The 11,805-nt window shown below is 41.9% G+C and overlaps 1 protein-coding gene across 1 annotated transcript; it reads left to right on the top strand.

Annotated features, from left to right (window-relative positions):
• Positions 1–1,588: 1,588 nt before the first annotated feature.
• On the top strand, positions 1,589–11,421 carry LOC124113404. The gene is made up of 7 exons (XM_046473734.2): positions 1,589–1,746; positions 3,107–3,303; positions 3,810–3,906; positions 7,574–7,700; positions 9,373–9,605; positions 10,631–10,827; positions 11,051–11,421. The coding sequence occupies exons 1-7, from the start codon at positions 1,589–1,591 to the stop codon at positions 11,152–11,154; spliced, it is 1,113 nt and encodes a 370-aa protein (XP_046329690.2). The 3' UTR covers positions 11,155–11,421.
• The last annotated feature ends 384 nt before the right edge of the window (positions 11,422–11,805 follow it).

The following is an 11,805-nucleotide window of genomic DNA, read 5'->3' on the forward strand; positions in this document are numbered from 1 at the left end:
CGTCCAATGGTCAATGGGGCATCCTCTCATATTCTATGTGGAATACAAGGCCAAGTTTATCTAGCGTTGATGAGGCCGTTGGCGGCGGCGTGGACGTCTTCGAACGCTGTGACACACGTACTCAGTTTGCACAGCTCGTGGCTCGCTGCTGGCCATGTTATGCAAGTTCGCAGTGACAGTCCGACAACGGTTTTCATGTGTGTCGTCATCCTCGAAGACAAATCGTCGACCAGAGTCGGGTGCAAAGAGTAGCAAGATAGACGGAAGTATGTTGTCATGGTAGTACTGTACGTCCTGTGACCCTCCCATGGACGATGTGTAATGGCGTAATGATATAACTCATGTGATAACCACATACTGTGTTGGAGAGAGTGGGTACTGCATGAAGCACAGTTTTAATTTCTGGTTAAAATTTAAAATACCTAACAAGTTTAGAAAGAGAAATGGCCAAAGCGTCATAAAATCCCCATATTCATCGGACACCTCTCGTCTCCACCAATGCATTTCGTCTGCATTGTGTTATTCCATATTTCTGTATTTGTTCTTCAGATTGAACACTTTTTATTAGACTTCTAAATTAGCGAAACATAGTCCCAGGTGAGCTTGATCAGAAACTACCAGTTGTGTATTATCGACAAGCTCAAACGAGATATTTTGGGTAGAAAGTCAACAATATAGTTTTACTGAATAAAGAGTGCAATACGAAACTGTCTCGAAAAAAGACATTTTAGCGTAAAGTGACCCAACACAGTCATGAGTTCGAATCCCAGGTTCATCCCGACTAATGGTCTATCATCGAGGTTACTACTCGGGCTATATACAGATACGTGCAGATTTTCTGATTTGTATGGAATTCGTAACATCACCGTTAATTTCCTACGCTCCCTTATTCATTAATACAATCTACATATCAATCGTGACTGCAACGCTCGCCAGACATCCATTTGCTCTTGTGACATTTTCACAAGAACATACCTCTTCTTGAGAATTGTTTGGCGTGTGTAGTACCGAATACTATCAGTTAAATTCTACGAGTAACCATAACATCCAATATCAAAATACAATTTCATCATTTAAAACAGATTTGTCAATGAAATGTTACTTTATGGTATACGTCATATGGTTCATGATATACAAAATTTAAATTAAATTAAATATAAATTTAAAGTGCCACGGAGTCATTCCCAGAAGATTGTTTTTGCTTGTGTCTATACCGTTACACGTTACTCACAGTGGATGTTTGTGGTTCAAATATAGATGTCAATACTTTCATTGTATAGCCTACTCGTGGGGAAATAATGCTGATGCTTTATATATACAACTCTTTCCAAGTGTGTAGGTGAAATTGTACTGATTTCACAGATAGTATTTTATTAATTTGAACTGAGACCATATACCGTCGGTTTATAGTCTCTGATTTGAAGCTGTATAGAACTAAACTGAATAGATGCAAAGGTTATATAAACAAAACACCTGTTAATAGACGTAAATACAATTAGTCAAGCTTTCAATTTTGTTTTGAAATAATAATCAAAACTTGTATTTAAATATTTATCTATCCATCCATTCATTCTGCGGGACTGTTAAGATGTCTGCTACTACGGAGGAAACCAACGAGCGACCTAAGGTCGGGGTAGGCGTGTTTGTGACAAGTCAGGACCATCCTGGATGTGTTTTGCTCGGCATCAGGCAAGGTTCCTCCGGGGAGGGAATGTATGCCCTTCCAGGAGGACACTTAGAATTTGGGTGAGTTCGATCAGGGTGTGATTTTGTTCAACAGTCAGCGCGAGATTGGTACTATGTCATAGTTGTAGTCTTTGCTTGCGCAACTAGATCATCGTACCAGTCTCTAGTTAGCGCGGGAACTGTTCCCCTTCCAGGAGGACACTTGGAATTTAGATGAGTGGTGAATCCGAGCAGGGGGGGAAGTAGAGGGTGGTTTCCGGGTTATGCGCCAGATATCGGGGTCGAAGGGAGATAACTCCGATTGACGCATCAAAGTTGGTAGACAATGTCAACCCACAGTAGTCCGTATCTAAAAATAGACGCCATCATGCATATTCATGACCATCTCCACGGGTTTGGTTTGGTTTGGTTTGTTGTTTAACGCCGCACTCAGCAATATTCCAGCTATATGACGGCGGTCTGCAATTAATCGAGTATGGACCAGACAATCCAGTGATTAATATCATGAGCATCGATCCACGACATTGGGATCGATGACATCCATCAACCAAGTCAGCGAGCCTGACCACCGGATCCCGTTAGTCGCCTCTTACGACAAGCATAGTCATCTTTTACGGCAAGCATGGGTTGCTGAAGACCTATTCTAACCCGGAATCTTCACGGGTCCTACGTAATTGGAATACGATGACATGCATCAACCAATTAGTCACCGAGCCTGACCACTCGATCCCGTTGGTCGCTTATTACGGCAAGCATAACGCCTTTGAGGATAGTTTATGTTCTCAAATATGTGACTGTAATCAACATGTGGACAATGGCTTTGATAGCGGCTGCCGAACGCTTCCAAGGGCAAACTAATTCGTCCCAGAACATACGATGTGTTACTCAACTATGGCAGATGCATGTATAGGTAGATTGCCATTTTAATGTGCGAATAATCCAACCAGTAAGTACAGAGGGGCGATTTGAGAAGGGGGCTTGTTGAAAAAAATCCTCACCCCCAGGAGGCATGAATATTCCTATTTTAAGAAAATGGTTAATATTTACCAGAACGATTTCGATTTCACAGCATCCTGCTACTCCGTTTTCATGGAAGAGCATATACTACGTCATTCACTCTATCATGACTTCATATTACTCTAGAGTGATCTTATGGCTGTGTAGCAGGCGTTTGAGCACAAGAAGAAAGACCATTCTATAGAAAGGACCGATAACCCATTCTATAAAGTACAAATAATAATCACGTGTTTTCATATGTGCCGGTGTTTTAGTATTCCATGCAAGGACAGTCCAATATTTGTAACTTCCGGCTGCGCCGTCATAGTGCAGACAAACCTTCCGGGCTTTGAATATAGTCAATATAGCCCCAGACCTTAATATTTATTTATTGCGAATAACTCCCGCATCTGTTTATTGTCAGCGAGTCGTGGGAGGAGTGCGGTGCGAGGGAGGTGCTGGAGGAGACGGGGCTGACACTGAAGGGGGTGCGGTACTGCACTGTACTCAACGGGGTGAAGAGAGAGGAGAATTACCACTACGTGGAGTTGTTCGTCAGGGGAGAGGTGGACCTTTGTCTCAAAGCAGAACCACAAAACATGGAGCCTCATAAATGTCTGGGTGAGTCAGGTCGTAATTTTGTTTAAAACAAAACAAAAAACAGCCCGAGGTATATTTATTTATCGTCGCTGGTGTGTCCCTAATGCATTATACTATTTATTTTGCAGAAATATGAAATTCCATGTCAAAATAGTGCTCCTAACTATATGAAACCTCGATGTATTGTTTCTTAGTACTTGTCAAAGTCTATCCCCCAGTGAAATATTTTGTGAAATCAACCATCGTTTAGCCTCAGAATATGTTTTACAATATTTAATAACTTATTTTAATCCATCTGCATCTTGTCTTTTGGAATACCGGTCCGCCCCGATTATGTTTCTAGGTTTGCCAGCATCATATCCGTGCTCGTGGGTTTCACCAAAGTGGTGAACTCCTTAGATATAACCAGCTTGGTTCCCTGGGTATGCTGCGCTGGCGCCAGCGCAACATACCCAGGGAACCAGGCTGTTTTCAAAGCGGCGTTAACCCAAACTCACTCACTCTTCGAATACTATTGAATTTTTCAGGTTGGGAATGGGTGAAATGGGACGAGTTTCCTCCCTTAGATAAACTCTTCTTTCCCCTGAGATTGATTCGAGAACAAGACTACAATCTGTTCCAAGAGTGCTGATATTCAGACACACTGCTCCAACAGACACACAGACACTCAGAAGGAAACTTGGCTGAGTACTGGAGAGACCATGGATTGTCACCAAACCAAATAAATATAGAACACCAGAGAAAAACCACCAATAACAATCAGCGATGACACCAAGAGTTATCCCCCTTAAATGATGACCGACGGGTTTCTTGAATCCTTTGTTTTTAAACGAACAGATTTCATTATGAAATTATATGTTCCATGGGCATCTGCAGGATTTTAAGTCGGAACTATAAGTCGAGAATTCCCCAAACAGAAGCTGATAGTATTGTTGTTCATCAAGATTCGTCAAAGGTAGCGAGGACAGTAATTTCAGGTTTTAGCTTGATGCATAAGTTTGCTTCTACCTTCAGCGTGGAACATGGTATTCTGTGTTTCATTTCTTTGAGAAATAGAAATAGACTAACTCTTAGGGCAGTTGGACAACCCGAGATCGCGCGAAACTCGTAGAAAAATGTGTGTTGTCAATTCAAGGTTGACTGTATCAAGCTACACCCTCACATCATTGCCCCATTCGTCACCACTCGCCCCTTTCCGTAACCTGCAAGAAGACTCGTCCCCCTATCGATGAATGTTATGTGTGAAAATACGACAAACCAATCAGAATGCGCGTATGGTTTCAAGTACTATGTCAAAGAATCCCTCAGAAATAATTTTTGATTTTACATATAACTTGCATCTAAAAATATACCCAAGACACAGTTAAATGTGTTCAATCATACTGTATAATTCCGCCCCTCCCGGTGTGCTTTAAATTGCATCTGAAATATAAATAATATATTGGGAAATGTATGTGAACCATTACGCAACGAATTGACAATTGTTTTAGGTATGCCCGTTTGCGCTAAGACGGAACCCGGTCGCAAAAATGGCAGCGGGAGGGGCACGAGTCGCTATTCGGCTTGTCTCGGAATAACACGAGTTGGTCACGAATGATCATTGCCCACTTTGGGTTTCAAAGTTCCAAAGGAGCTCAGCAGAGAGCGCAGCAAAAGTATAGTAAACTGTATGGTGGATGAACTCATTGTTGAAGGCATGGAGCATTAGAAGTGTGTGACATAATCATTGCAAAGTTATATATTACTTTTCATCGCCATCATCATCTTCCCCAAGCTGTGCCAAGCGCGTGACACCTTCGTTACACTCTCGGTAACATCGCTGCCGCCAGTGTGAAAGCGGTTCTTACAAGAGTCATGAAATTTGCCCTCTAACCCCAGTCAAGTTTATATTTCTGTTTATGTCTTAGGTAATGCCTTCATTGTGAATTCTGAAAAGGTTTACAACTGACCAGATTTGCCAGATGAAATAACCTTTTTTGTTTGTTTGATCAGATTGGTTCGAGATTGCAGACTAACTGAAAATCACGCAAATCCCCGAATAAATTCTTACTATACCAATTACATGATTAGTTGAATCGAAATAGAAATTCTAACTGACAAACAAAGAACATAATTTAGCAGGGGTAAGAGTATTCGGGTCACGGCAGTCATCACTTGTTTGTAAACATAACGGTCAGTCGGTTGCGAGTTCCACTCCAAGCATGGTGGTGGCCACCTATATCACAGTGGGGAGCTTTGACTATCGATGCCACCAGTCGTAACTATTCTAGCCAAGCCATTTACTTTCATGCAACTTTAAGCAAGAGTTTAGATTTGAACTAGCCGAAATCAGTGAGTCAGAATATATAGGCCTTTGAACAGCAACCCATTCTTGCTGTAAAAGGCGACTATATGCTTGTCGTAAGAGGCGACCAACGGGATCGGGTGGTCGGGCTCGCTGACTTGGTTGACGCATGTCGTATCCAAATTGCGTGGATCTATGCTCATGAGGACAATCACTGGATTGTCTGGTCCAGACTCGATTATTTACAGACCACCGGAATATTCCTGAGTGGCGTCAAACAGAAAAACAAACAAATCCTTACACATCACCACGTTGTGTAGCTCAATTACTCGTGTTTGGCCGCATCCTTACACATCACCACGTTGTGTAGCTCAATTACTCGTGTTTGGTCGCATCCTTACACATCACCACGTTGTGTAGCTCAATTACTGGTGTTTGGCCGTATCCTTACACATCACCACGTTGTGTAGCTCAATTACTGGTGTTTGGTCGTATCCTTACACATCACCACGTTGTGTAGCTCAATTACTCGTGTTTGGCCGTATCCTTACACATCACCACGTTGTGTAACTCAATTACTTGTGTTTGGCCGTATCCTTACACATCACCACGTTGTGTAGCTCAATTACTCGTGTTTGGTCGTATCCTTACACATCACCACGTTGTGTAGCTCAATTACTCGTGTTTGGTCGTATCCTTACACATCACCACGTTGTGTAGCTCAATTACTCGTGTTTGGTCGTATCCTTACACATCACCGCGTTGTGTAGCTCAATTACTCGTGTTTGGCCGTATCCTTACACATCACCACGTTGTGTAGCTCAATTACTCGTGTTTGGCCGCATCCATACACATCAACACGTTGTGTAGCTCAATTACTGGTGTTTGGTCGTATCCTTACACATCACCACGTTGTGTAGCTCAATTACTGGTGTTTGGTCGTATCCTTACACATCACCACGTTGTGTAGCTCAATTACTCGTGTTTGGTCGTATCCTTACACATCACCACGTTGTGTAGCTCAATTACTCGTGTTTGGTCGTATCCTTACACATCACCACGTTGTGTAGCTCAATTACTCGTGTTTGGTCGTATCCTTACACATCACCACGTTGTGTAGCTCAATTACTCGTGTTTGGTCGTATCCTTACACATCACCACGTTGTGTAGCTCAATTACTCGTGTTTGGTCGTATCCTTACACATCACCACGTTGTGTAGCTCAATTACTCGTGTTTGGTCGTATCCTTACACATCACCACGTTGTGTAGCTCAATTACTGGTGTTTGGCCGCATCCTTACACATCACCACGTTGTGTAGCTCAATTACTGGTGTTTGGTCGTATCCTTACACATCACCACGTTGTGTAGCTCAACTACTCGTGTTTGGTCGTATCCTTACACATCACCACGTTGTGTAGCTCAATTACTGGTGTTTGGTCGTATCCTTACACATCACCACGTTGTGTAGCTCAATTACTGGTGTTTGGTCGTATCCTTACACATCACCACGTTGTGTAGCTCAATTACTGGTGTTTGGTCGTATCCTTACACATCACCACGTTGTGTAGCTCAATTATTCGTGTTTGGCCGTATCCTTACACATTACCACGTTGTGTAGCTCAATTACTCGTGTTTGGTCGTATCCTTACACATCACCACGTTGTGTAGCTCAATTACTCGTGTTTGGTCGTATCCTTAAGTATGGGCACCATGTGTAGCTCAATTACTGGTGGCTGTCCCCATAAGTGGCATGTTTATCCGGTTTGAGTCGGGAGGTGTTGAGATAAAATTTAGTTGTAATGGTAATTCCTGATTTCCCGCGTAGACGTACATGGCACCAGATAGTGTTAGATGTGTATGTCGTAATTGTTGCGACAACTTGTTTCCTTGAACCAATTATGTATAGTGTTTTATTAACATTCAGAGTGTTCTATAAACAAAGACAAGCTGTATAGTAAACTAGATTTACTTAATGTTTATGGACGTTATAAACGTCTGTTGCTAGGTGTATTTATATAGTACGCATGCGCTGTTGCTACGGCACGGCCACGGCAAAACAAGGTCAGTCTGGTCGGATGGCCAATCTATTTGTTGGCATTCTAGGAATGTCAGCTCGGCGCACCTTGTGTCCTGTGAGTTTTTGTTGTTATTAGGGATACATTATATTAAGATACATGTAATGTACCCATATACTATAGAATTCAGAAAATATATTATTTTATTGAACCTAAAATGACAAAGTAAGTAGGTAATTAGGTATTCTACAAATTCAACTTAGCGTTCTTAACTCTGCTGGTAAAAAGAAGCTCTACACCGAAAACATAGTACGTTCATCTCCCAACAGTGAATTTATAGTTAAATTATCTCATAACAGTGAATTTATAGTTAAATTGTCTTCGTGTCGTGATTAGACACCCGAGCTGACGTCAGTATATATCACAATTCAATCGATCTTTATAGCCTATATAGATTTTTCAGTGAATACTTAAATAAACAGTGATTTACTATATTCGTCGTTGTTCTTTTGCCTTTTGATAAATAAATAATTTGACTCGAGTGGTAAGCGGTGAAGATTGTGTGAAACAGTTTAACAGAGTGAACTTTGCATGGTGCTGCCCATCTTCCCGAGGCAAGAGAGTTAACAGACTTTAAAAGTCCAGTTTCCACCCTTGCCGAACTAGGCTGGAATTCCTGGGCTCGATCGTAGCGCCACCAGTGGCTATTACGAGTTATGTCCTTTCTATGCCTCTCCTATTGACCAATCAGATTCAACCTCTCGTATCACTTTGCTTCAAACAAAACGGTGGCGCCCAGTCAAGACGATCTGATTGATAATCAAGATCTATATTGTGATAAAACGAGTCTTACATCGCGAAGTGCATCAAATCACATGAGCACCTTGATTAAAAGCATGAAAAGATTTAGACAATATCTGTTGACAACGATCGAGTTAGCGGTGCACATGCTTTGCAAATCCTGCAGTCGACCGAAATCTGCATGACACATTACGAACCGGATTTCGATTTTGGTGCGCGATTTTGATTGGACTATGACTAGACTCGTTAGTCCAGCCAAAATGTAACTCCATAATACCAGCCTAGGTCGGCAAGGGTGGAAACTGGACTTTTATAGTCAGTTAACTCACTTGCCCCGGGAAGATGGGTGCTGCCATAATACGACTGTTATGGTATCAATCTCATTAATATCAGATCTTAGTTCTCGCTACCGCAAAATTGTTTATAATGGGATTGGTTATGGAACGTTTTTAAACTCGAATAAAAAATACGCACATTTCTCGCGGGGCATCTTCCCCACACACTTGTTTATAACGGATTAAAAACATTATAAATAAGAATCCTGAGTTCTAATTGGTCCGCCAGGGGTATCAAATCAACGTTATGCCTTGATTTTGATTATGACCGAAAGAAATTATGTATTTGAAAGTAATTCTTTCAAAAGCACTACCGGCGAGCACGTTCAAGACTTGTTTTTACTTAATAAACGTTGCGAAATAGTCATCTTTTTTGGTATTACCAAAGGGCTCGCATTTCCAAGATTCTGACATAGCCATGCATCTTGAATGGAGATAAACTTTCATGTTTCAAATTTCCGATTTGAAACATGCAGATGCGGAAATGCGCATCCTGTTATTACACTCACTGGGAGCTCACGCGGATGTTCACAGATCAACCCTTTCCCTATGACCTAAATCACACTGAAATCATATACACAGACAGACATTTCAGATAGATCTATACATCACTTTTGCCCAAATACTGGATATTAACCTAATCGATGTAAAAGCTAATTGAATTATATTCAAATACTAAAATACAATTAATTTATTCATGTTTTTATTCATTCTGCGGGACTGTTAAGATGTCTGCTACTACGGAGGAAACCCACGAGCGACCTAAGGTCGGGGTAGGCGTTTTTGTGACAAGTCAGGACCACCCTGGATGTGTTTTGCTCGGCATCAGGCAAGGTTCCTCCGGGGAGGGAACGTATGCCCTTCCAGGAGGACACTTAGAATTTGGGTGAGTCCGATAGGGTGTGATCTTGTTTAACAGTCAGCGCGAGACTAGTAGTCTAGCTTGCGCATCTAGGTCACGACACCAGTCTCTAGTTAGCGCGGGAACTAAAGCTCCCCACAGGGCTAGCCAATTTGCGGATTTTTGACTGGCGAAGGAGCTTGTGCGGGAACTCAAGCCCCTCACAGCGATAGTCCGTTCGCGGAGCTCTCTAATACTAAGAGTGTAACGAAGGTGTCACGCGCTGGGAAGGAGCTTGGCGGGAACTGCTCCAAGGGAGATAACTCTGGTTAATGTAGTCCCTCAATAAGAAGTATCAGAAACTATTCTTTTTGGACAAAATAACGATAATAACTGCAATACATGTATGTCATGTCGTCCATATCTCTCCTACTGTATATATATATGTCCCCAAATTACTCACTTTTGCTACCACAACATATATACCGCCACGAGGGGCGGTCGGGTAGCCTGGTGGTTAAAGCGTTTGCTCGAAAACCCGGGTTCGAATCCCGACATGGGTACAATGTGTGAAGCCCATTTCTGGTGTCCCCCGCCTTGATATTGCTGGAATAGTGCTAGAAGCGGCGTAAACCATACTCAATCACTACTACCAAGAAAAAACTAATATATGCCTTTAATGGCAGAAATTGATATTGTAGTGACGATAGTGTAGAACGGATTTGATAGCAGCTAATGAATATTATTAATGTCATTCACCACCACCCCAATCCATCCCACTACGTCCCCTACCAAAAAGAAAAAATATATATCTATAAAAGGGAAAGACAGGAAATCACTCAACTTGTGGATCATTGCATGCAGTACACTTATGTCGATAACTGTTATGGGAATCATAAAACCCATTAGTACCAGTTTGTTTGGGTGTTCGAAGCTGGAAAACCTGCTGAAAAAGGGCTTTTGCTGACTACGTGTGACGTGTGAAATACAATCCCTCCCTTTTATAAATGCTGGATCCTCCCTTGGCTTGGGTCATACCGTGAACATAATATACACTTCTATCCTGTCAGTGAATCGTGGGAGGAGTGCGGTGCGAGGGAGGCGATGGAGGAGACGGGGCTGACACTGAAGGGGGTGCGGTACTGCACTGTAGTCAACGGAGTGAAGAGAGAGGAGAATTACCACTATGTTACGCTGTTCGTCAGGGGAGAGGTGGACCTCAGCTTCAAGGCAGAACCACAGAACATGGAGCCACATAAATGTCTGGGTGAGTCAGGTGGTAGACTTGAAGTAGGTTTTGTTTACAAAATAAATAATGAAATAACTTTCTTAATCGAAATATTTTTCTTCCGTTATTTGTGTGTTACGAATGCATGTAGATATTTTTGTATAAAATAAAATAATTCAAGGTAGCTGTATTTTTTTTTAACAACTTCAAGTCTCTTTGCATGTAAATATAATATTTATTTGAAATCATTTGAATCTTTCAGGTTGGGAATGGGTGAAATGGGACGAGTTTCCTCCCTTAGATAAACTCTTCTGTCCCCTGCGATTGATTCGAGAACAAGACTACAATCTGTTTCAAGAATGCTGATATTCAGACACACTGCTCCAACAGACACACAGACACTCAGAAGGAAACTTGGCACGGTACTGAAGAGACCATGGATTGTCAGATGTCGTTCATGTTCTTGAATTAAATGACCTGCTTAATTCAAATAATGTACGCTTTGGGTGTCAGCATAATGCGTACCACAGACTCACTGATCCATAAGACACAGACAGGAAGCCGCTGAACGTGTCTTAATTCGAAGCAGACCTGATGCGTTCATGACTTCTTGAATAAAAACATCTGCTCAAATTATTATCGATAAATTGTTTGTGGATAGATCTATCACGGGTTATTTAGGTCCGTGGAACTACCAACGTATGTGTCGCGTGAAGATCCGGGGTAGAATAGGTCTTCAGCAAACCATGCTTGCCGTAAAAGGTGACTATGCTTGTCGTAAAAGGCGACTAACGGGATTGGGTGGTCAGGCTCGCTGACTTGGTTGATGCATGTCATCGTATCCCAATTGCGTGGATCGATGCTCATGTTTTCAATGACTGGATTGTCTGGTCCAGATTTGATTATTTACAGATCGAAGTCATATAGCTGGAATATTGCTGAGTGCAGCGTTAAACAACAAACAAACAATACCAACATATGTGGAAAATATATAACTCGCTGAAAGTTAGCCAGTAC

This window comes from Haliotis rufescens, unplaced genomic scaffold (genome assembly GCF_023055435.1).
Source record: "Haliotis rufescens isolate VD_foot unplaced genomic scaffold, xgHalRufe1.0.p SCAF_1, whole genome shotgun sequence".
Classification (NCBI taxonomy): domain Eukaryota; kingdom Metazoa; phylum Mollusca; class Gastropoda; order Lepetellida; family Haliotidae; genus Haliotis; species Haliotis rufescens.